Raw genomic sequence first — 26,043 nt, 5'->3', positions numbered from 1 at the left:
TGTCAAACAGGAGCCACTAAAAAGATTCCAGGTTTGCAGCAGTGAGGTTCACAGCCTATTCAAACCAGATTATCCCTGACTTGAAGATTGCAGAGAACGTGAAGCTGACAGCTCAGATTAGGATCAACAGTGATGCTCTTCACTCGACAAGGCATTAATGTGTTCTACCATGGCAGGCTTCCCTGGAAATGTGCAGTCAGGTTGAATATTTTGAAAAAACAGACAACAAAGGAGATAGCAAAGGTACAAACACAAATTATGATGCGGTTTACAACATGATTTTCACAACAAGCTGCATGGCAACCATGATCACTATAAAAACTAAAAGAAAAATCTCTTGTTTTTCTTTCTGAATAAATGTTGCTTACCTTGATCTTTGCTTTGCTAGGATCAGAGTAGTCTTCTTTAGCTTTTGAAAAAGAATCAGATTTATGGACCTTTTCTTCACAGCAAACATTTTGCCTTGTTGAAGCAGGAAAAGCACAGGTGGAGTTAACATTAATGGTGGTTCTGTTGCAGCTGTGATTGAAATGTAATGCACCAACGAATTACATCATTTACACCTGTGTCACCAGGACAAGATCTCTGCAGTGAAAGAGGTCTCTTACACTTTAGTTTCATTCTGGTGTTCCCTGGTCCACTTTGTCTGATCTCACAATGTTTAACTGAAAATTTACTACTTTATTCAATTAATACTGTAGCCCATAAGCATATATGGATATTAGATTAACAGCAGATTAACAGTCAGAGCCAAACACATTGCAGTTTTGTAAAACATCCAACAGAGGGCATCAGAGATGAACATGTTTTCATTACAAGTAAAAGAAAAAAGGAAAAAAGAGAAAAAGGTTTAAGGAGCTAAAAGATGAAGAGAGAAAAAAACAAATTTCTTTACATTTGAAGTCAAAATCAAAACTAAGACTTAGTTGATTTTGTGCTGGAATATCATCGTACATCTAGGGATATAAGAGTATCTACCTTTTGCTTGTTTGGGAAGAATTCCCCAGTGAGAGCCTTTTTTTCTGGCGGTTGCTAGCTTACAACAATATTAGCATAAGTCAGTGTTTTTATGACTGGAAGGGAAAACACAGTCAGAAAATACTGTTGTGATGTAAAATAAAACTCAGCGATGTGGAATTTAGAATTTCCTTTGATTATATCAAGTATGCTCACAAAAACAGTTAAGCAGTGGCATCTTATTTCATAGTTAAACCTGAAAAGTAGTAGAACACGTAAAGTTATAATTTACTCTGCGTATAGTAAAACTAAGAATTTAGGGTTGTTGTTTTACTTTTGGGACTGAGAGAAATGCAGATCACCAGGGACTGAAAGACCATCCCAGTTCATAACAGCTTTGACCTGAACTTAAACTATACAGTTAAATCAATTAAGACTGGATTTAAACTGGAAATGCTCAGAATACCTCTGTTAAAAATTCTTTACACCACAAAGTATTTGAATTGTATCTTTTCAATGCTACAGCTACCAGCGAGAACACCATGGACATGTCCTTGGTAGTTTGTGTCTATTGTCATTAATGATACAATGTATAGTTAACAGATAACTGATCAATTATCGGATCTTGAGATGGAGAGTTTAACATATCTATCTACCTTATTTCTCTATTTCAACCACACCATACTGTAGACTTTTCTGTCAGGCAATAGTTTTATTGATCCAATCTGCATACTGTGGATTGCAGAGGTCCATGAATGCTGCTGCTTTTCTACATACGTTGTCAGGATCACCAAGAAAAGAAATGACACCATAAATCTTGTCTCCATACACCACTCCTCCACCAGAGTCTCCCTGTGAGAGAAATATGTTTTGTTTGTGATATATCTCTGGCCGAGTTATTGAAATACTGATGTACATGTCTTAACATGGTTAAAAGTTTAATAACAGACTTGAAGTTTGAGGTCAAACCAACTCACATAACATACGTCCACCCCAGGAGTTTGGCCACAGAACCAGTGCTGATACTCCTTGACTCGATAGACCTTTGGGAAATTTTCCTGCAAAGTCGTTTTTAGGTCTTCACAGTCGACAACATCGATGTCTGCGCAGCGAAGAACATCTGATTTACACGGTACTAAAGAAGAAGAAGAAAAAAAGTTTACACACTGCAAAAATATTAACTTTCAAACAATTAATTTAATCCCAAACAAAAGGTTTTAAAAAGACATTTTACATGTATAAAATCTATCTCAACTTGTTTAATCAGTTTTCCAACAAAATAAAAACTGTTATGAAGTGCATACTATGTCAGTACTGTTACCAACTAAAACTGGTTTCTAGCTGTAATAGATTATCAAAAATGATCTCACTTCTTTCATTATTAGGGCCTCCAGTCGTGGCAGCATGCCCTGCCACCTGAACTCTGCAAAATAACACCAACAGTAAGGTCATTACTGACCTCAATAATATTAACAAAGATCCATTTGTGGCTAAGTGTAAACAAAAGTGTATTACATCTCATCTCATTGAATATGAGGCACATACATGAGAAGAGTAAATGGGGCCACAGGCTTGTCTGAATAACTTAAACTTTCACAGTGAGTCTATAAGTTATACAAACGTAAGAACACAACACACAAAATAATGCTCTACATGCTTCAGTACCTGTCAAAACATTTTTAAAAACATCTTTTTTAAAACATTCCTAAATTTTTTAGACAGAAAAATCACAACTCACATTTTAGGACGATATTTACAGTCAGGAAGACCTATAGGTTTAATGTCAGTGGGGCTGGGAAGCTGCAGTAGCATGACATCATGAGACCTGTTGTTGTTGTTGTTGTTGTTGTTGTCTTTGTCCATAAAGATCACAGCGCCTGCGGTGATTTGCACTTCTTGTGCTGGACTCCCTGCACATGCACTTAAATTTGCAAACATAGTCCTACACGTAGGCAGAGGTTAAAGGTCAACGTAGAACAGTGAAACACATCAGTTTTAATACTGCAGGTACAGTTCTTCTAAATTATTAGTCTGTACATGTTTATGGTGTTACAGTATTTTTAAGTTTCTTACCTTCCTGGCCTCAGACAGTGAGCTGCAGTCAGAATCCACTGGTTACTGATCAGAGAGCCACCACACAGGTTGGAAGATCCAGCAGCAGTTTCTCCCCTGAGTCTGACATGGTACTGACGCTCACATTGTTGACCTCCGATGATTCTCTTCTGCAGATCCATCGCTGTGCTCACTGTGACACCTGAAAGACAAAACAAAAAAAGATTTGCTAATTTTCATGCACAAGAGCAAACAGTGACATATATCTAAAGATACTGCTTCATAGCACTAACAGGTTTAATGCCACTTAAATGAAGCAGCTTTCATAATGACCTATCATACAGAACAAATGCATCACGGCAAGGGAGAGTGAGAAGAGCAATAACATATGTGATGGATTGGCTAGACATAAAATTACATCATTTAAAAATGAATCGTATATAAAAACATGAACATTGTTGAAATAAGCATTACAAGTGTAAATGACAGTGTAGACTGAATATTTGAATACTCACTGAACCACAGCAAAAAGAGAAGTAGTATCATTGCTGTCATTCACTGTATAATGTTTGCCTATCCGTCACAGTGGTGGCAGCTCCCAGTCAGCTCATAAGGGCGTATCAGTACAGTCCTCCTGGCTGCAGACCTCTGCACATTTATGCAAAGTTTTCACCATTATCAACAGTCCACGCCATAATGAGGCACCACTGTGTTTTGCCCTGTAAACTGCAGGAAGTAAAAGTAAAGTGGAAGAGGTCAGAGTGGTGGATCAGTGTGTAGCAACTGTGGACCAACAACAATTTATGTTCACATTTATTTGAGTATTTTGATTGACTAACCTTGATCAAGCCTTAATTGATTTTACATTAGCAACAAACATGAAAAATTGTTGTTAAATCTAATTCGGAATTTGAGTTTTGCATAATTAACTTTTTGGTGTGGAAATAGGGTTATATTAAAATAATTGTCAAATTCAAGTCTGATGTTAACACTAGTCCACAATAGTGCTGCAACCCTTGCTGTATTTCCAGTATCTCAGTTAGAAATGACAAAGAGCATGCACAAACTTTTGTTCCCACTCTTTTGTTTATGTTTTCAGCCAGTTATTGGGGGGAGAAGTTTTACATGATAACATCTTCTTATGAAAAACACACATCATACAAGGTTTATCGAGGGGCCAAAATTTCAGGGATTGTTTATTATAAATGTTCAGCATGAAGTCTAGTCAATATTTTCTTTGATCCATTTAATGTATGCACCAACTCTCAAGAACACAGATGGTTCCACACATGCATGTGTAGCATAACCACTGATGATGATGTCGTAAATAATATTGTTGTACACTACTCATCCACCAGTCACCCTATGAGAGACATACATACAGATTATGACAGCATTGCGTGTCTCTCTATTTTAATAGTACTGCTTTTCTATCTTTATTATTTACCTATTATCCTTTTAGTATTTTTTAAAAAATCTATTGTATATTGTTTATACAATGACAATAAAGACTATTTGATTGATTTGATATATAAAAAAGATCCTCCTCACCCCTTCCTCACTAATGAGTTTTGCATAGTATCTTAGAGGTAGTAATTAGATTTACTGGTAATGTTAAAGATGCTGATTTCTAGTAAAACTCTAAATGGTGCAGAAATATGTTCATTTACATATTTTTCCATGACACTGAAAGCATAAAAACAACAATAATCCATTAAACAGTGACTGTGACTCATCATTTTATTTCAACTGACACAAACTGTCAAGGAAATCACATTATTAATCTTTTTCTGTATTGCTTAGAGATTATAATTATGGAAAATGTACATGATACTTGAACATTTAATGTAAACCAGCCAATTATAAATGTGTTAACTGTAAATTTAGAGCAACTCACACAGTTTTCTTAAGAAATGTGTTTGCCTATTGAATACACCATGGACATTTTTAGATATTGGCCGTTTCTTTGATCCATTTAAGGTATTTTTCGTTACAGATGTCCATAAATGCAAATGGTGCCATACAGGGATTTTTAACATCACCAATTAATACTAAGACACCATATATCTGCTTCTTGAACACCACTCCTCCACCAGAGTCACCCTGCGAATGAGACACACATAGTGTTAATTACAAATTTTTGCTTCATTCATTGAAATAATTATTCATATTAAAGGGGAACTTGTAATGGCCTAACATTTACATTTAGAAGCCACGTCAACTCACTTTACAGATATCCACACCAGAATGTTTGCCACAGATCAACGCCTGAATACTATATTCCAAGGACCACTTCGGATCATAGTTATTTTTCAAACAGACATTGAACTCATCACATTGGACAAGCGTGGCTTCTGCACATTGGAGGTCATTTGTGAATTCACAATCTGATGAGAAAAGAAACAAAGTCTTTACTTCAAAAACCTGTTCCAAGAGAATTATTTCACCAATAAATGCACAAATGTGTCTGTATCTTACCACTGGAATTTGATTATTTATACTAATTTATAAAACACATCCAACAATATTTGAAGAACTCTGAGGAATGTTTAAATTAGATTAATTTTTTTGGGGGGGCTCAATTGAAATAGAAATTAAAATAAATAAATAAATTGGGAAATATGGTGAGTTGAACTTGAGTCTACTGGCTTTTTAAATACATATATACATGTATATAAGATAAGTTGAGATAAGATAAGATAATCCTTCATTAGTCCCATTCTTTCTATCATAACCAACACCAGTACCTTAACACTCAACTCTAAAGTGGCCCAACACTAGAATTTGAATTCTGGTGATTTTGCTGTGCAGTATTTGAGTGACACAATTTTAAAACAAAATAAACAACAACAAAAACAAAACTGACTGAATATAGATCTGTCTGTTACCAAAATAAGAACACTAGATATGATTTATGATCATCAAATTACCAAAATGAATCTTACTTTTTTTGTCTTTTTTTTCAGCAGTGTGACCTGCAATCTCAACCAGTTGGCCTCTGAAGAATAACAATAGTAAAAAAAAAAAAAACTGTTAGTAAAACAGTTTGAAACTATGATAAATTGTTTATTAGCTAATTCTTGACTTTAGTCTCACATTTTTACAAGAAAGATAGCAACTCACATCTTGGGAGCTTTACTGGGATCACAGTCAAGTTTTATTGGTGTGATATTGGAGGGTTCAGGTAGCTTCAGTAGCATGAGGTCATGCTGCCAGTCTTTGCCTTTGCTGTCTTTTTCCTTATAGATAAAATGTTCTGTTATGATTTGGCCTGGTTTTGCTTTAGGGTTATTAAGAGGATGCACGCCTACATCAGCGAGCAGAGACCTAAAAGTAAGAGGTTAAAGAGGAACATCATTGAATTACAGCACAAGCAATGCTATTTTTCATTTTGTAATTGTTATAGTTTTACATCAAACCTTTAATGATCACTGCTTTAGGACTTTAAGACTGAGTTTATGAGTGAAAAATATATTGTTTTAAAACTTGTTTATTTTTAGATAAAACTGTCACTTTCTCACCCTCCTGGCTTCCAGCAGTGAGCTGCAGTCAGAATCCACTGATCACTGATCAGAGAGCCACCACAGAGGAACTTGCCAGAAGTTTCACTTAATCTCACATGATAGTGACGCTCATCTGATCTACAATTTTGACCTCCGATGATTCTCTTCTGCAGATCCATGGCTGTGCTCACTGTGACACCTGAAAGATAAAGTTCTCCACTAGATGACTGTGAGTTGAAAAATGAAATGTGTAAAAATATTTTTAACATATTTTAACACATACTGCTTTCAGCTATGGACAAACACAAACTTTAGAATTTTGAGGATACTTTTTCTTTTGCAGTGTTTAGCTCTGGCTTTTGTTTGGCAAACACTGTCAAGATAAATGTACCTAAATAAAGAAAATAAAAATGCTGTCTAGGGCTGCTATGATCAGTCAATCAAAAGATTGGTTGGTTAAAAGAAGACATCATCAAGTCTTTTGTCAAGCAACAAACTACTCATATGTTGGGTTTGATTCTTCTTATGGAAGCCCAGTATTCACATTCAGTTATGTTTTGACTGACTGTTTTGACCTATCATCAGGTCCTGCAGTAGGTATCAGGCCACCTTTAAATACTACTCTCACCCAAGCAAGAGCAAATACTCACCAGCTTGTCCCTGCCTTATTATTTATCTACATTGTGCCTGTTCAGGCCAAACAGTGGCTGGCATGACTAGCTTGATTAGGCAGTTTAATCTGAATGCCATGTGCGCTCTGAGGTCTAGTTTCCACCACTGAGTTCCACAAGTCTTACAAATATCCACAAATCTGCAAACCCTTTGGTATGAGAAACTATTTTATGCATGAATCATGTCCCTTGACCTGTCTTACTAGAAAAAAAGTAAAAAAGAAAATGGCTGCCTGTTTCTGTTAAGGTCAGAAAAATACTTTGAGATCTATTACATAAACTTTGTTTCATTTCCATGGAAATTTGTGAGGTTTTTTTTTTTATTCCTGTCTAATAGTGTATTATATACCATTCCAGCCCAGCCTTTATTGAGCAGACATTTGTTGCAGCCAGGCTCCTCTGCCTCTGCTCTCAGCTCTGTGCAAGTTGTTTTCTCTAAAAGGCCAATCTCTATTGTATCTTCCCATGGTATTCCCATCTCCAGCTGCCATTATCATTCAAAATTGTTTTCTGCCAAAACTGTTTATACTCACAAACAGACAAAATCCTATCTTGTTTCCTTTTTGCATCCAGTGAGTTTACTTCTTACTATATGCTCTCAGTGGGTGGTGCTTTACACTTCAGCACTCCAGGTGTATTGTGCTTAAGACAGACTGTTTAGCACCATGTTAGAATCTGCTAAGGTGAGGCTATACCTGTGCACAAAGGACATGGTGGTGTCCTCACCTATCCATTTAGGTTTTGAGGAGATAAGTGGTCGCTCTCAGCACACATCTAATCCTGCTTGTCTTCTGTTTCTTCTATTCTTCACTTTTCCAACTCATCCACTGGTCCTGCTTTGGTAAATGGACTGTACTTATATAGCGCTTTTCTAGTCTTTTCGACCACTCAAAGTGCTTCACACTACAGATCACATTCACGCACATTCATACAGCACATGTTCTATATATATATATATATATATATATATATATATATATATATATATATATATATATATGATGTGCTTTCTAAACACATTCACACACCAATGTGACACAATTTGGGGTTCAGTATCTTGCCCAAGGATACTTCGGCATGGAGACTGGAGGAGCCGGGAATCGAACCACCAACCTTCTGATTGGTGGGCGACAGCTCTACCACAGCCGCCCCACAGCTGCCCCACCCTTTGCCTGACAGACTGCTCCTGAACATTGAACATTGTCTTTCAGTCTCTTACCAGCATTCTCCTCCTCCCAGCTGCTATTGCTTTGATCAGTGTAGGCTGTGCTGTGGTTATTTAGAACCCACTCCATCCATGCTGTACCTCTACATCAACGTGGGGCTCCCTGCCACTTTTAAATGTAAGAGCTAACTGAACTCAGGTGAGACATTAAGAAAACAGCCAATATGGCTGATGTACACAACAGAAGTCACTTCACCTCCAACTGCTCCAGAATTCAGCTGCCACAATATGAATGGTCATCAGAAAAAGTTGTTACATCACACCAGTCTCAGTGTCATTGTACTGACTTTCTGTATATTTTAGAATTGATTTTAACATTTTCTTTCTTACTTTTAATACTGGGCCTGGTCCCAGAATAGATGTAAATACCTTACAAGCCTGATCGTGGTCATAGCGACAGGGAAAGAGAATATGATTTTAATGATAAAGTGTAATAATAGTGTGACTGATGAACAACATAAAATTGAAATAAAATATACATTATCTACATAAATGCAATCCTGCCTCACAGCATATACAATGGTAGCAGATGACAGCAGCAGTAGATGACTACTCACCAACCCACAGCAGGAGGAGAAAAGGTGCCATATTAGCCATCTCTGTCAATGACATGCTCTCCTGGTGCAACAGTGGGGATTTTTAAATTGGTTCACCCTGTCCTATTGGCTTCTGATCCACCAATCACCTCATGATGGTTTATCAATGCCACCACATTGGCTGTGAAGCTCTGGACTAATGCAAATTTTCTATGTTCCAGCTCTTCCAGCTCTCTCTCAAAGAAAACTCTCACCACAGTTGCATTTTACTCAGCACATTTGACAAATTTGAGGCGACAGATAAAAAAACAAAAACAAAAAAACCAAACAGAAACATACATACATACATATTCTATATATGTTGTGTTTTCAAGTGGGTAAACACAGATATTGTGTAGGTATAATATCAAAGGATTATTAAAAGTTAAACTTAAGTTGATATATTGATCCAAAGAATTTTATTTTTATTTTTTATTTTATATAAAGAAATTAAATAAATCTGTTACAGAGAAACACACCCAACCACCCACAAACACACACCTCCCTCCTTGAAAACCAACTTCAGCTTTGTCCCAGAAACATCATCAGAATCCTGTTCGCATCATCCTCCAAACTACTTTCACAACCTTCCCATGTGAACATGGAAGTTGCTAGAAACTTGTGGTGTTTAAACACTAAACATCTACTATAAAGTTCATGACGTGTTCCACTCATGGATGTTTTATATTGTCTGTGCATGTTAAATCATTTTTTTTGTGTGTAGTGTCTATCTTGCTTCACCAATTAAGATAAATAAAGTCAAATGAATAGCCTACAGTTGGTTTCTTGGCAGTTACTTTTACTTACTTTTTACTTTACTTTAATACTTTATGACTTTTTTGTCCTTTGTTGGTCTCAAAAAATAAGATTAAACTGATGTGATATGGTGATTGGTTCACAGCTCATATTAAGTAACAGTTCAATGAAATCATTAACATCATCAGTGCTTTTGAATGTGTATGTGAGTGTGTGTGTGTGTGTGTGTAGGGGGGCTCTGGGGTGGAGGCCGTTCTTACAGCCCTCTTCTTAGTAAGTAACTAAGTCTTGCCTTTAAAAAAAAAAAAGAAGTCTTTCTAAAAAAGTGACCACTCTTTGCTCAGACTATTTTTATTTTTAGTGTCCAAGTTTATGTCAGTTGACATTAAAATATTCCCTCGTGCCGTTGGCTTATCAAGAAAGTGGAGTTCAGGTGAATCAATAAACATTCAAAAACTCACACACCCTGAATTTTTATCTGCTCAGTTAATGGTTTAATAATATATTAGAGAGGACAGACACTCCTGTCTGTGCAGCAAATGTATCTAAATGTTAATTTAAAACTATTTCATTGTAATTTTACACATGGATCTTTGTGTTCAGAGACATTTCTTACTGTTGGCCATCCAACAGAAACATTATCTATTCTAAATATTTTGTGTTTTCAAGTGGACAAAAATAGATATTGTGTAAGTTTAGGATCAAAAGATTGATATTTTGATCTAAAAAGAATTTTATTTAAAGCAATTAGGTGAGACTGTAACTGCATAACCATTGTAAGTCTATTTTACAACTTTCACAAAAATAAATAAAATTCAAAATGAACACAATTGATTAATCAGTATTATTTGTGCATAATAATACTTTTTTTTCTTTTTTCAGTCTCAGCACATTAGATTAAACTGATGAACTGGTGGGCATTTTTAGTTTACACAGAGAGAATCATAGTGTAAAGAGGTTGATAATTAACTGACAGCTGCCTGGTATTTAAAAGTTAATTTAAGTTCTCACTGCTGTTTTTAGGATCCATGGTATTTTGTCTGTCTGTTTCTGACTGTGTAAACACCTGGAACTGCACAGTGGAGAGAATGAGGCCAAAGTGCAGCTTTTTCCCAAAGGTTGTGAGGTTTATGAACTCTGGCTTTAAGTCTGCACCATCTGCACATTGTACTGCGACTGCATGCAGATACTGAATATACTATATGCTGCTTGGGTTTCATTATATGTTCTATTTATACGATGTTCTCCCTATTTATGCTGTGTTCTTTTAATGATTTATTATAAGGTCAATTTTTACTTTAATGTTATTTATCTGGTATGCTGAGGACCTGGGTTATGTCATTCTTTCCTGCCTATAACGTGGTTGAATGACAGTAAACTGAAACTGAACTGAAACGTGTTACAAATGATGTTGGTTCCTATTTACTTTGACTGAGAAAACAGATTCAAGCAAAAGGCTGTAACAGGACGAATTATTAGATTTATGAGGGGAAGAGATATTGATTATTGGCCTATATTAACTAACAGGTCGATAATATCATTAACATCATCACTGCGTTTTTGTCTGTCTGTGTGTGTGTGTGTGTGTGTGTGTGTGTGTGTGTGTGTGTGTGTGTAGGGGTCTTTTCGGGGGTGGAGGCTGTTCTCAGCTCTCTTCTTGCTGCTCACACACTGAGCTCACAGAGCTCTGTAACGCAACTGTTCTGAAGCCCAGTTAAATTTCCCCTGGACTCTGACGGAGGTGCTCCGAGGCAAGAACACGAAAGACGAGACAGATACAGGTAAGTTTACCTTCATCATTTAATAATAATTTAAAATTAGTCATCGCTGTTTTCTGTCCTGAGCGCTCAGAGCATTTTCATTTCTAGTGTCCACTGCAGATCAAACAAAAGGCTTTTTACGACTTTATGTGACTTGATAGTAAAATATTCGCCGTTGTCTTATCGAAACAGTGGAGCTCAGGTGAGTTAATTAAGGTACGGAAATATACACTCTGAGTTTTTATCTGCTGGATTTGCCTTAAGGTGTGATAGGACACTCCGGCTCAGTACGGATACTCAAGTCCGGGCAATTTATGGAAATGTCAGATCTCACTATCTCATTGTAATTTTACACGAGGACCTTTGTGTTCAGGACATTTTTATTGGTGGCCACCTAACGGAAACATTACATGTATTATATACTTATATTTTATTAGGCTATTTTCTTCAGTTACATTTCAGTGCCAGGTGTAGGTCAGGTATTGCTCTGTATCGGTGGGATATGTTTTGATCACGTTACTCATCAAGAGTGAAGAAAATCTCTCTGTCTCTCTGTACTGTGTCTCTTACACACACAGACAAATGCATGTGCACATTAAGGCACACAGCGTGGTATCAAAGACAGCAGACAGCTTCAGGTAGCCTGCTGATCTGTCTGCAGCTGGTAGAGCATGAGAAATGTTCATTCACTTCACTCCTAAAAAGAGGAGGGAAAAAAGGAGACAGTGAAAAAGGACAGTGGTGAGGAGAGACAGAATAATGGGACAGTGGTTCTCATCCTGGGGATCCCAAAATGATTAAAGGTATAAGATAAAAAATCTGCTGGATAAATTGTATTTATTGTTTTTCTCTCTTCTTGTAAAATACTGGTTCAGGTCTCTAAAAATCTTTCAAATGAAGCAGTCAGAAATAAAAGTCAGTCTTAGGTGGAACCGCTCACAGCTCATGTCCACAACTTGTGATGAGGAATTGCAGGTAGACGTAGATTTGTTTTGAGGGGTGACATGCTGAGGTGGTTGAGAACCACTGGGATTTAAGACCAGAGGAAGGGGTGGAGTGGTGGAGACTAGAAAAAAGGGAAGGAAAAAATGTTAAATGAGATGAGACAAGTAGAGAAGAGGAAAAGAAAGTGGAGGAGAGAGAAGATGAGAGAAGAATCAATGATAGAGGAGAGGTGAAAAGAGGGGGAGAAAGAGAAATTAGAGTAGAGAGAGGAGAGGAGAGAATAAAAATGTAAAACTTCCTCTGCTCCCACCTATAGGAAGCAAACTGTAGCACATACTGTATATCCTGTGTTTTAACTTTTCTATTCTTCTCATCAGTTTGTGCCTGTTATTGACGTTTAGCTGCTGAAATTAACAAAAGTCAGAAAAAAACATTCATGACCCTCCTCTCCCTCTCTCTGTATCAGAGGAAACACAGGAGCTCTTTATTTAATTGGTTAACATCTACTCTGCTGTTGCTTTTAAAGCTTTTTATTCTATTCTGTTCATCTGGCCAATTTAGCCTGTAATTACTTGCATTTGTATGGACAACATCTGTGCTGCACACTGTGTGGGAAGAGTTAATTGTAGCTAATATTGTGTTAAGAATCACAACATGTCATAAATACATACAGTATACAAACATATTTTACCTTCCTAAAAATCCCTTTTATGTTCTCTGTAGGTGCTGCAAAGTCTTTTGTTTTTCTTTCTTTCTTTCTTTTTTACCTTTGATTCCTCACTCCAGGCAAAATGACTCATTTGAATGTGTGTGTAAGTGAGCACACCTGTATGCTCTGATGAGATGTAGAGAGGGAAAGAAGAGACAAGAAGAGAGGGGAGTGAGAGGAAGGGAGGGGAGGTAAGAGGACAGAAGTTCTGATATGTTAGTATCAGTTACTTAGTAAAATATTCTCTTTTGGCATTGGCTTATCAAAATAGCAGAACTCAGTTGAGCCAGTAACATTCCCTAGTTTCACACACCCTGATTTTTTTTATCTGCTGAATTTGCCTTAAGGTGTGGTAGTACATTTTGGCTCATCACAGATATTCTTGTGCATGCAGCAAATGTATTTAAATGTCAATTTGAATATTGCTATCACATTTTAATTTTACACAAAGACCATTGTATCCAGAGACATTTTCAATCAGTTGTCATCTAACAGTCACATTACATGGAACTACTCACAACTCATATTCACAGAAAGACAGCAACTTGCAATGTCCCTGAGTGTGTTTGTGTTTGTATATGAGCAGTATTGGTCAGACTAAGTCAGACTAACCTGTGAGCTCTCTCAGTTTTTGGAATGAAAAGTGTGGAGGCAGCAGGGTGGTGGGGCTGTAGACGGGGTCTGGGTCCAGCCCGGCAAATCCGTTAAGTGAACAAGAGGAAGTAGAAGCCCTTGGAGAATAAGACTGAGGGATCGCCAATTAGCTGATGGTGTGTGTCTATTCCACTTACACTGTCTTGTTCCCGTGTCTAAATAATCAGTACATACACATAATTAGTCCCCTGTCTTCTTGCAAAGAGGATCACTGTGTATGAGTGTGAGTGGTGCCAAAGCATTAAGGTTGAAATGTACCTCTGTTAAAATACTGAAAGTATCATAAGTAAAAGAACATATGTTACAATAAATTATATTATACAAGATTATTTTTGCTGTTGTATACAGTATACAGTGCTCCATGCATTTATACAAAACCAGGTGGCACTTTATGATGACTAAACCTTTAGAGGTTTATAAATTGTCCCTACATTATTAATGGTTAACAACACAGATAATATAAAGTCATTCACAAGAAAATATTTTGGGCTGTGAGGTTGTGATAAAAAACCTTTCTGCTTGTTTCCATTAATAAATGTTAATGGCTCTAGCTTTTTTAGAAGTCATCAATATTACAGTTACAAATGTTGAGTCTGCAGCAAAGTCTGTAATTCTAAGTTATTAATGAAATGTTTTTTACAATCGTCCATCATGTCTGCAGCTGTAAAGGTTAATACATTTTTTATTAATTTGGGAAACAGACGCTCTGCAGCTCTTCTTCAGAAAATCAGAGGTGAAACAGTGGTGGGGTGTTCCTGATGAACTGCATGTCCAAAAACCGTGTCAGACTGAAGGAGGATAAACAGCAGCTATAACAGCAGCCCAAAAAGATTAGGGTATATGGTCATGCATGGAGGTGGTGGTTTTCTGTCCTGTAACATCAGGTGTATTTGTGTATGGAGTTATCACTGTGTGAAACATGTGAAGCGAGGGTGGAGAGATCTCTATTGATGCAAAGTCTCCCAGGCTCAGTTAAATTAACAATGAGGTGTCAAAGCACTTAAATGCTACAAAATGTTTGCTAAAATGCTGCGCATTTTCAGTGTCAAAGAAGGTCACCAAATGGGACCAACTTTTAATTACTAGACACAAAACTAGACAGAGTTTACAACAAAAAATGGAAATGTGCTAATATGTACTTATTGAAGGCAACAGTAAAGCTTTGCTATTTCAGCAATCAGCATGAATTAATTCTACTGACTAAATATTTACTAGGCGGGCTTTTGTTTTAATGGTGACCCTGTGGTCTCTTGATCACATCAGCAGATTGTTTGTACTAAGCTGTGGCTTGAACAATTACGAGGTAATTACACAGGCATCAATAGAGTTTTCAGTGAGGGGGAAGCATCTCTTCACCCACAGTATCAACCATGAAATGATGAAGAGGCCTCTCATACCCACAGAGTCAACAATACTGTCAATACAGCAACACTGACTGCTTTCAGAAAATTCAGCTGTTGAAATACATTCAATATGGTTGGTTGTTAAAGATATATTTTTTGTTTATGTGTTCTTTTATCTGTGTGAGAGGTTAATTGCTACAAAAAAGCTAAACACTGAAATGGTGACTGGAAATGTGTAATTTCTGTAAAATTACTGCTGTGGAAGTGGAAACTGATGTACAGGAACACTCCACTAAAAATGTGTTCTTTGAGTATCAAGTACTCAACCCTTGTGGGCTTGAAAAGAAGCTCTGAAAAGGATTCACAGCAGGTACAATGAATTCCGAAAGCAATCCAGAGTCCCCACTATTGATCCTCTCCTCAGCAGTAAACCTCTAAATACACTACTTTCAGTAGAGTTATGATTTAGCAGAAGTATGTAATGTAAGTAGTGTATTCAGCAATGCAGACAAACAATGAGTGTGTGGAACATATTGAACATGGGAATCAATGGAGAGGAAATGGATTATACTGCAGGATTGGCAGCCCTTGTGTCCAGTGGCATCAATACAGGCACTTTTACTTTTTCCAACAGCAAGTGCACAAGTGCACTCGCACACACATAGTATGTAGCCTATACTGAAATATGCTGTGGCAGATTTTGCACCTCATTAATTTCTGTGTGGAATGGGGTGAGACATCTTTGCTGGCAGTCCCTAACACCAGACTGCACCAATTTTTCTACAGAGGAGATATTGAATCTTTTAAAACAGCACAACATTAACATCATTAGAGCGTGTTGTTGCTTGTACAGAGCGAGGAGGTCACAGCACCTCCGATAATTGCTGTCCCACTCCCTCAATCCAGTCTGTCAATCATTTTTAAACACTTGATATTTTCATTATTGTTCTCACAGTGTGAGCCAAACAGTGATTTGACAAACTGGCCAATGAGATGTCAAAGAGACTGCTTTGCATATAAGAAAATGCAGAAAACAAGCATTAAAAGAAAAGCTGTATTGTTACTGCATTAGCTCACAACCTGTTGATCAATAATGTCAACAGACATCTCCATCTCTCTGTCTCTTTGTCTCCCTCTTTGAGGAAGGTGATAGATGATCACCAGTTATGTATGACAGTCCTAGTGTCCCAGTGTCATGTGGGACTCCATTTTATTACCTTGTCCTGGGGTGTTTGCACTGCTCACAAAAATTCTGGGTTTCTTAGTATTATTCCACTGTTAACGTGCCATATTCACTCTCCTTTTAGAGCTGTTTTAGTCATCACCAGCCCCTGAGGAAAATATCTGGGTCATTAGATGCTAAATGCACCATTTTGGTGCCATTCATATCTGGTGGCATTAATATGCATCTCAGGTGATGTGATCACAAGCAGACAGCTCTAAGCATGTCAGTTCACAACCTAAGGCATTAAAATGCATCTACACATGCATCTCAGATCCTTTCTCCGCTCTAAATGCAAATAACATGGATCGTTACCGTTGGCATAACAGACGCATCTGCTGTCTGTGTGTGTATGTGTGTGTGTGAGAGAGAGAGAGAGTTATGAGGTTAAAAGTGGTGAATGTGAACTGAAATAGTTTTAGGCCCCAAAACTAAAATAATTAGCTACAAGTTGCTAAAAATTCTCTGTAGACAACCATCGCTTCACAAATTGTCATTTGACCCACCGTGATTTAAAAATATATTGATCACCGTTATACAGTATGATCTTGTTTAGCAGCATTATGGAGTTCTGGAGGGAATTTTGCCACTAGACTTGTAATAATTTCTCAGGATCATAGGAGGAACTCACTAGACTCTGAGTGTCCGAGCTTCTGACTCTGGCAAAAAAGCTGGTGAGAAAGTTTCTCTAACACCTCTAAATCTATATTATCTACACTCAACAGATGCATAGAGGAGTTTCTATACACACATGCACAAATGCACATTGCTCACACCTGTCCACTCACACACAATGTTCAGTATATGCTATTGTTGTCTTTGTGACTGAATGTAAAGAGCAAGGGGTCTTCAATCAGCATTCATTTGGACTCTTGTTTATCTCTTTCACTTGCTCCATACAGAGCCTTGTGGGCCTTGTTTTGATCATCTATCACCATAGCAACATCTCCCAGGAAGTGTTTCTTAGATCTGGGCATAGAATGGCAGACAAAAGAGGTGATGTCTTTTGGGAAGAAAGATTGTCTGTCTGCTCTTATTGTGTGCGTCAGAGATTAGGATTGGAGGATGTTGGGAGGGTGAAATCAGGAGCATGGAGGGAAGTGTGTGTCTGATCATGTGAGTCTGCTGATGAGCAAGACACTTCTTGGCATTTTTAGAATTTTTAGAATTATCTTTTGTATATGTATTTAATCAGTCACAAATAAGGTTTTAATGAGGTTTTCTTTATAGTGACAGCTGGACTATGGTTATGCAGATAGTATTTTTAATAAATATTTTTACATTTTCACTTCTTATATTTTAAATATGGTCTCTATAAGTAAATATGTACAGAGTTTTTATATGTAGCTGGGGTTGGATTTTTTTGGAGCTCAGGAAATGCATTTAAAAAAGCGTACTGAAAGTGTATTAAAATTACTGTATATTTACAAATTCTATCAATAAAACACTGTGTATTAGTTATATTCCCAGATATTAAAAGCCATACATCATTGTACTAGTCCCACGGCTGTATTAGAGCAATATTCACATAGAAAAGCTGCATGATATATAATCAAAGAACAAACCTTCCATTGCAATGCACACTACTTACAACATATAAACATTTTTGTCCTTTATATGAAAATAAGGTTTTTGAAACCTCTCCACCACCATCCCAAATCACTGAATCTGACTGTATCAGGTGTTCCTGTGGTGATTTGATTTTAAGGCTCTGGTGACGTTTTTCAAACTACATGTTACAAAATACCTTACCTGACAAAAACTAACATTTGTATGTTTGCTGGATTATGTGAGTGTGTGTGTACTTGCATATTTTGAAGTGAAGTGGCTCAGGTCATCCCACAGCTGTACCAGCGTCTTATATTTACATTCTGTAATTGAGGCCCTGACCTGTGGCTATGGGATCTTTCACTGGCCTGGAAAGAAAACAGACTCATGTATACCAATATTTTAACATGTGTTTGAGCAGAGGAGAGGACTTTGGTGGAGGCGGCGTTTCTTTTTTACCTGCCCTATAGCTTGAAACGGAGCCAACATAATAAAATGCCAACTTTTCTTCCCCTTTTATGTTTGTTACATTATTGAAACCTACAAAATATGAAGGGAAAACATGAAATATAGCCTTTCCAAACACACTGATTGTTTAATGGAACAGATGACCCTCATGATTTCTTCATGTATCCTGCAGCACTGTAAATTATTCTTCCTTCCTTTTTCCTTCTCTCCTCCCAACATCCTTACATGCTAATTAATGCTGTTAACTTAAGGTTGTGGAGGGTATGCCTCTGTTATTTTTTCTCCATAGGTCAGTGCATTTTGTTCCTAACAGAGCACCAATTATTAGCCATCGCTGTCAGGAACGAAGGTGTGCCTTGGTGCAACCTGATGGTCATTAAGAAGCCAGTACAGCTTCATAAACAAGTCTTATGCTAATAGAACTGAATGTGTTATGTTTTTGTTCTGGTACAGGCTTGTTTTTGTTGTGACGGAAAGAGGGTTGTTAAGTTGATTAATAGCTTAGTATTCTACAAGCCCCTGAGCTGAAACTGGACCAAACTTTTTTAAACTTTTCACATCATCATTCAGTATCATCAATGTGTCTCTGTGTCTTTGCATTTTACTTTCCCTTTCTCTCTCCTTTTCTGTTCAAAAATGGTCTCCATCTCTTTATTTTTTTTTGTCTAATATTGTATTTCTCATTTCATGTATTTTAAGTGCATAATTTAACATTTTCAGAAATATGCAGTTTCACTCTCTTGTTAGAGTAAGATGAGAAGGTCAGTGCCACTCACATGTCTGCGTAGTATGGAGCTGGAGCCAGAAAGAAATTGGCCTAGCTCAGCGTAAAGACTAGAAACAAGGAGATACAACAAACCTGGCTCTCTCAAAAGTTCAAAAATATGCCTACCAACATCTTTTATATTCAAGTCTTAGTTGTTTAATTTGTACACAAAATGAAAAAAAAAATTATTTTCATGTGTGATGTGATTTTCTTTTTGTTTTGGTACTATATGCACAAACCTAAGAGTTGACAATAGAGAGATGACAGGAAATGTGGGGAGACTTTGGACGAAACCACACCACCTGCCTCACATTTCTTTCAGTCTTTGTGCTAAGCTAAGCTAATTGCCTGTTGCCTCAGTTTGGCAATAGGGCAAACTACACTTTTAATTTGATATGTAAAGCATGTTAGATTGCCTTTGTATATTAAGTATGCTAAATGAACTAACTTGGCTTTGTCTTTCAGGGATGCTGACCTGTCACTGATGGGGTCTTACAAACTTCTGTTGCCTAATATTACTTAATGCCTCCATGGAGGTCATCCAGGCCACCCAGGTTTCCTTGCTGCCTCAGGAAACCCCTGCAGCTACCTGGAGCAACAGCTCTGTCCCCCCCTACTCCCATTTCCTGCTCCTCTCCACTCCCTCTGAACCGCTTCTCAGCTTCACTCCAACCAATGGCTCTTTTATCTTTAACACCTGTCAGAACTGTACTGGACCTGAACCTGGATCACTCCCTGGTTTGGCAGGAATCTTCATTCCTCTTATCTATGGGATAGTCTGCATTGTTGGCTTGGTGGGGAATACACTGGTCATTCATGTTGTAGTCAACTACACCAAGAATGAATCAGTCACCAACATCTATATCCTTAACTTAGCCATTGCAGATGAGCTCTTTATGCTGGGCCTGCCCTTCTTGGCGGTACAGAACGCTCTGCTTTTCTGGCCCTTTGGCTCTCTAATGTGCCGTGTGGTCATGACAGTGGACGCCATCAACCAGTTTACCAGTATCTTCTGCTTAACTGTGATGTCAGTGGACCGTTACCTGGCTGTGGTGCACCCTATCCGCTCCTCCTGGTGGCGGCGTCCCCATGTGGCCAAGGCCATCAGTGCTACAGTTTGGGTGGGGTCCTTTGTGGTGGTGCTGCCAGTGGTGGTATTTGCTGATGTGCTGAAGGATGATGGGAACTGCAGCATCGTGTGGCCTGAGCCAGCAGAAGTGTGGAAGACATCTTTCATTGTGTACACGAGCACTGTTGGTTTCTTCTGCCCCCTGCTGGTCATCTGCTTGTGCTACCTGCTGATCGTCATTAAGGTAAAGCATTTCTAATTAACACAGATGTTTACATTGGTTACCATAGAGTTGTGAAGTGGGAGGAAATTTTAGTTTTGGAAATGGTTTTCCCCTTGTGGAACCCAGTTTAATTTTTTTTTTATTTAGGTGAGATTTGTGTATAAAAAGAAATAAATGGAACTTCTACTCCCAAAACTAGGGGTGCCTGAAATAGCTCCTCCCATTTCACAACTCCATTATATGTAGATATTTTTCCAAGTAATGAACAAGAGTTTTTGTTATTTACAAAGAAATCACTTCAAATAAAGCTATAGTGCCGAGAGGCACACTATTACACAGACCATATGTTACAACTCTGTGGTAAAACACAACTGTTGCTGTTTCAGTGAAAATGTTTCTGTACTTTCGTCTTAAATGGTCACAGTAAAGAGTACGTCAATTAAGAATGTTGCATTTTTCCTGTATAGTCCTCAATTATTACTTTAAACATTTGATTACACATCATTTTGTTGGTGAAAAGCATTGTAAAGTTGCACTCACCTTCTTATTGGGTTGGCAGAAGAAATCTCAGATGGGGATATGTCAGCAGGTCATCAGCAGATATAACCGCAAGACACCAAATGAGGAAATTATTTTGGATTTATATTTGTTTTTTATTTGTTTTGGATGAAACGCCCTTTTACTAGTAAGAGTGTACATTTGCATGGCACAGCTAAGAGAACCTTTGCTTTTCTTTTAAAGGTACGAAGTGTTGGAAAACGGGCACAGGCCACATCCTCTCGACGCAGGAAGTCAGAGCGTAAAATCACAAGGATGGTAGTTGTTGTGGTGGCAGTGTTTGTTCTCTGCTGGCTACCGTTCTATGCTCTGAACATTGTAAACCTCTTGGAGGTCCTGCCAGGGGACTTCAGGGGGGCTCTACTTCTTTGTTCTTGTGCTCTCATATGCAAACAGCTGTGCCAACCCCATACTGTATGGATTTCTGTCTGACAACTTCAAGAGAGGCTTCAGGAAGGCCCTGTGCCGTACGTCACGCAGGGTGAAGAACAACGACAGGGCCGGCACTGAGGTACCGCGGCCCACAGAGGAGTGGGGTGGCATTGTGCTTCAAACACAAAAGTGTGAAGGAGCCACCAATGTGCACAGGAAAGACTGTGGTGAAAATGAAGAAGAGGAGGAAATCAGTGGAACAGAAGGGGCCATGCAGATGAGTGAAATGTGCAAAATATCAGAAAACGGAAACCACAGTGGAGTAAGAGAGGGCTCAAGGACACAGGTCATACAGAGGGGTAAACCTGAGCCAGGGCACTCTGGAGAACTGACTGGAAAAGGCTCAGACTTTGATCGCGCTGATGTAATGTCCACTATGGCCAGTAAAAGTAGAAACAACAGGTCACAACCTGAAGAATTCCCAGACAAAAACTCTGTGCTTGAAATCAGCTATCTCTAACAGATCTGAACATGTTTCTGTAGATTTACTCAGACACATTTGAATGAGATGTGAATATCACACACAAATGTAGATTGTGACAGTGAAAGCATTTTTGCCATGGTATAAGAATGTAACAATAATTATCTGAAACTTTACATTGAAAACTGCAAAAAGTATTATGAAGTACAGTATGTGGTTATTGTTGCAAATAGTAAGACATGCAGAAACACTGGTATGATCAAGGCTGACGGTTCATTTCTGAGATTTTGACTTTTTTTTCTTGCTGTTACGGTAACTTAAAATCCCAGCTTTTATACCTAAATACCCATCAAACATTGATGTAACCCTGTACATGTTGTTCTGGATTCAGTGACATTTTACACTGAAAGACCATAAGTAATTTATTTATTGCTGACATGTTGAAGACTGACAAAAAAAAAAAAAAAAAATCAGGAACATCTTGTACTGAAATGGCTAATGCACTGTATGAATCATGTCCCAGTGGGAGATACCACAACTAATGATCCATTGTGAAATTAAAAATCAACAGTTTTTATCTCTTACTTTTCTGCTTTGGCTTTTACAACAGCCCACAGAGGTAAATTAGACTGTTCGTATTGAGGGGGTTTCAAGAAGAAACAGATTTATAGTCTCTATGTCCTGTGACTGTTTGACTTGAATGTTTGTTCATTTTATTTTACTGTCAAATTTAAAATATGGTGGTATGAACTGCACGTCAAACACCAATTTAATTACATGCATTTTAAACTTAAATCCTCTCAAACATTAAAGGAACATTTAGATGAAGAGGATGAAACATATCTATTACATGGACTCAATTCTTTTTAACACCCACAATAAATAATATATCTCTGGAGCATAACACTAACAACTTTTAACTTTTGTGACATTATTCTAAAGTGTCATTTTTATCAAGGATATTTCCTTGAAAGATTTGCTGCTTTGTGCTCGTGGTTAAAACACTGTGCTGTGGCAATGTAAAGACACTGGACTGATTGTAATGGTTGACATAATAAGGATGAGTATTGTAGTGTATTTTGAACCTATGTAAGGCTAATAGATTAATCATATCCCAGATTGACAGATCATATGAGGTTAATTTACCACATAGTTGCTTGCGTTGTTGTCTGTGATTGCAAAAGGTATAGTGTTTGTATTAAGGTGTTGTATTATCAGCAGTGTTGTAAGAGCTTTGGTTAAACACTACACTGAGTTGTGTGGTGAGAGTGGGCTAAATAAATGTTTACACAACATATTGTATCTAAATATTTTTGTACTACAGTAAAATCTTATGTTGTATGTGGTATGAACTACTGCACATAGTATGTACACGAATATAGTATGTTCATGACATGTATGTAACTGTAACACTGTGTAACATCATTATGACTTATCAACTGTATATTGTTCTTCAGGAAAGACTAAAACTAATAAAAACTCGCCTTCGCTTTATTTCAAAATACAACTTTTGCTAGAGAAAATCAGAGCTCTAACCAATGTCTGTCCACTTTTAGGACTGATGTGGAGTTTTCAAACAAGTCAGAGCTGAGGCAGTTTGTTTAACTTGAACATGAGACCAAGACTGCCCTCTAGAGGTAAAGATACTTAAGGGAAAAAAAAAATCAAGCCTCAAATTATTGTTTCACAAAATTGATGAACAAAGCAAAACAAAAAAATTTAAATATTCTAGAAAATATGTTTTATTAATTTCAAAACACCCAATGTGTGTAAAATAATTTCACTTTGTATTACCTTGGCCTTGTAACGACATTACAGATTTGTATGCTCATGTTCAGAGTGTGTCTGACCTGTTGAAGCACTGGTTGTATGTTTGAAAAGAGGCAAATCAGTTTTACATCCATCCATCCATTTATTCTTATCTTCATGCATCAGCCCGCGCTCATTCAGGTACAACTTCTCCTATCCACTTGAGGTAGGGCGGGTTGCCCTGGTCAATAGGCAGGCTGATGACCTCGGCCACCTCATAAGGATGGTTAGAGCTGAGGACGACAATGAGCAGTTATGAATCAACTGAGTGTACAGACAGGCACACAGTCCATATATACAGCAGTAATTAAAGCAGTACTCCTGAACCATGTGACTCACAGCAGGTAATGGAACAAATGATCAACATAGTGTTCCTGTGAGAGTTAGAATGAAGCCAGGCGTTTTCTGTACTGGGTCTAAAAATAGACTTACCGGACATATTCAGCAAGAGCAGGCACTTTTGAACTTCTTGTTTTAATCATCTAAACAAGGAGAGAGATACTAGGTCAGCTTGACTGGCTTCAGACATCAAGACATAACAAATTAGCGATCTATTACATGCAGTGCTTAACTTTGAGAAACAACCCATTCTGAGTCTAGGACATCCTGACCTTTGTACCTTCTCTCGCTCCAGTTTGGAGTGAAAGAGCACATTTGCAGTCAAAAGGTAAAATTAATCAAGTTTTTCAACTTCAAACTTTCGACTTGTCAACATTTTAATCACGAATACTCTGGAGAGAGTTAATAAGCAGTATTATGGCAGTAAAACTGTGACTAGTATATTTAATAGTATTAAAAATAATAGCAGCAGTGATAGGAATTTATCTTTAGCTGTAGAAATAGGATTTTGCAACATTTAAAGTAACATTTTACGCAGCTTAACATATTGCAAGACTTAATTAGCACTCACCAGCAGCACCTCACTGTCCTCCTCAATCTTCCCCTGCCATTCATAGCTGAAGGAATGAGACAAAATTAGTTTAAATATACAAGTGTGTAATTCAGTACCAACATGACAGGAAAAAATGGTTATTTATGTCAAATGCTGCCTGCCCAAACCCTATAATCATGACCTGCCTCTCATCATCCCCTGTTGAAAACACAGCACAGACATCTGAATCCAACATGACACTGAAAAGCAGCCGTCTCAATACTTACACAGATGTGATTGCTGGGACAATGTTGACGCAAGCAGCTAGCTTCCTTTCCACAATACCCCTGTGAAAGAAGAAAGTAATGAATCAGCCACAGCTAAAAATGGATTAAAGAACTGGCAAGAATTCTGAATCCTGCAGACCGAATTGGTAGAAATGAAAATCTACAGCTGTCCTGCAGAATGATGCAGCATATGAGCTAAAATGACCTCCAATCAAGTGTCACAGGCCATTTTCATTATGTCCAGTCAGTAATGAAAGGGAAGAATAAATTTTGAAAACTTTTACTTTATCCTTTTGTTCTACATAATGAAACATCTAAAACATAATCATTGGTATCACCTGGCCAAGTCTTTAGCTACTGTGTCATTAGGACAGGTGACGAAAGCGGCAGAGGTGTGTGCCCGATGTGTATGTCTCAGATGCCATGGAGAAGGCCCTCAGTCCAACAGTCCTCAGCAGCTGGAACATAAAACACACTCAAGAGGACCGTCTGTGAGAGGAAAATACACAGAAGTGTGAGGATAAAATCCAACAACGTGGAGACAATGTATCCAAAATACTTTGGCAAGGCATGGAGTTCAACAAACATAACGAAACCATCCCAAGTGAAATGTATGCGGTGTCTTAAAGGCATCTCCATGCTCTGCAAACTCACCAAAATTAAAGCTTTTAAGGATCCACCTTGCAATGTCTCTGCACTGGGGCAGTCCAATGCGCATTTCCTAAGCAGGTCACACACATAATGGTTAGTCCGCAAACACACAGTGACTGCTTCAAAGATTTATGTGTCAAAAAATTTTTTGCAATCAAAGCTGGAGTATTTTTTATTTGCACTGGAGTAAAGAAGTAATTACAGGTTTTAAAAGTTTTGTTTAATTGAATGGAAGGAGGAGTGAGACTTTCACAGCATTGTACATGATTCATATGGTAACAACTTTAAGTATTCTGTTTGTCTGCTGAATAGTTGTACACGTGTGTTGTGTCTGTGCTGTTTTACGACAGAATAGAACCAATACACCATTTAGCCAACATTATAAACATTATACTGTGCTGCACCGCAGCAGAAGTGTATGCAACGCGTCAGTCTTCTCTCATTTATATTCACAGTTCTTCAGCAGATACAGTACAACGCTGTACGAACCACAAAATAATCAGTCAGTTTCAGCTCTGGTGAGCTGCCAGACGGGGCGTGTTAAGCTAGCAGCAACGTTAGCTGTTAA

General features: G+C 37.7%; 4 protein-coding genes across 4 annotated transcripts; 1 reads left to right on the top strand and 3 right to left on the bottom strand.

Annotated features, from left to right (window-relative positions):
* Positions 1-863: 863 nt before the first annotated feature.
* LOC108889075 (kallikrein-6-like) lies at positions 864-3,615 on the bottom strand. The gene is made up of 6 exons (XM_051067330.1): positions 3,525-3,615; positions 3,031-3,211; positions 2,696-2,899; positions 2,328-2,380; positions 1,935-2,092; positions 864-1,809 (listed from the first exon to the last, which is right to left on the bottom strand). The coding sequence occupies exons 1-6, from the start codon at positions 3,562-3,564 to the stop codon at positions 1,657-1,659; spliced, it is 789 nt and encodes a 262-aa protein (XP_050923287.1). The 5' UTR covers positions 3,565-3,615; the 3' UTR covers positions 864-1,656.
* A 1,341-nt stretch (positions 3,616-4,956) lies between these two features.
* LOC108889074 (glandular kallikrein-like) lies at positions 4,957-8,478 on the bottom strand. The gene is made up of 6 exons (XM_018685382.1): positions 8,403-8,478; positions 6,531-6,711; positions 6,133-6,336; positions 5,955-6,007; positions 5,236-5,396; positions 4,957-5,112 (listed from the first exon to the last, which is right to left on the bottom strand). Exons 1-6 carry the CDS (start codon positions 8,476-8,478, stop codon positions 4,957-4,959), a joined length of 831 nt encoding a protein of 276 aa, XP_018540898.1.
* An 11,115-nt stretch (positions 8,479-19,593) lies between these two features.
* Positions 19,594-23,549, top strand: LOC108889077 (somatostatin receptor type 5-like). Its single transcript, XM_018685386.2, is given in 3 exon segments — positions 19,594-20,467; positions 21,188-21,358; positions 21,360-23,549. Coding segments are annotated over 3 exon segments (1,491 nt in total). The 5' UTR covers positions 19,594-19,684; the 3' UTR covers positions 21,897-23,549.
* Positions 23,550-23,581: 32 nt separating this feature from the next.
* Positions 23,582-25,545, bottom strand: LOC108889073 (protein CutA homolog; the record flags this gene model as incomplete). Its single annotated transcript, XM_018685381.2, is given in 8 exon segments — positions 23,582-23,899; positions 24,099-24,148; positions 24,577-24,622; positions 24,825-24,884; positions 25,163-25,215; positions 25,217-25,294; positions 25,296-25,313; positions 25,479-25,545. Coding segments are annotated over 8 exon segments (472 nt in total), but the record flags the coding sequence as incomplete, so codon positions are not given.
* Positions 25,546-26,043: the final 498 nt, after the last annotated feature.

This window comes from Lates calcarifer, unplaced genomic scaffold, assembly GCF_001640805.2.
Source record: "Lates calcarifer isolate ASB-BC8 unplaced genomic scaffold, TLL_Latcal_v3 _unitig_1453_quiver_981, whole genome shotgun sequence".
Taxonomy (NCBI): Eukaryota; Metazoa; Chordata; class Actinopteri; family Centropomidae; genus Lates; species Lates calcarifer.
This window is presented reverse-complemented; position numbering and strand designations above follow the sequence as displayed.

What these genes read in the sequence shown, in the direction of transcription:
- LOC108889075 (XM_051067330.1), bottom strand. Translation starts at nt 3,564, where the DNA reads ATGACAGCAATGATACTACTTCTCTTTTTGCTGTGGTTCA. An exon ending in AGGCCCTAATAATGAAAGAA is followed by an intron (nt 2,093 to 2,327) that starts GTGAGATCATTT and finishes CTTCTTCTTTAG; the next exon opens with TACCGTGTAAATCAGATGTT. An exon ending in CTGGGGTGGACGTATGTTAT is followed by an intron (nt 1,810 to 1,934) that starts GTGAGTTGGTTT and finishes TTTCTCTCACAG; the next exon opens with GGAGACTCTGGTGGAGGAGT.
- LOC108889074 (XM_018685382.1), bottom strand. Translation starts at nt 8,478, where the DNA reads ATGGAGTGGGTTCTAAATAACCACAGCACAGCCTACACTGATCAAAGC. An exon ending in CACTGCTGGAAGCCAGGAGG is followed by an intron (nt 6,337 to 6,530) that starts GTGAGAAAGTGA and finishes TCTTACTTTTAG; the next exon opens with GTCTCTGCTCGCTGATGTAG. An exon ending in TGAAAAAAAAGACAAAAAAA is followed by an intron (nt 5,397 to 5,954) that starts GTAAGATTCATT and finishes TTTTCTCATCAG; the next exon opens with ATTGTGAATTCACAAATGAC.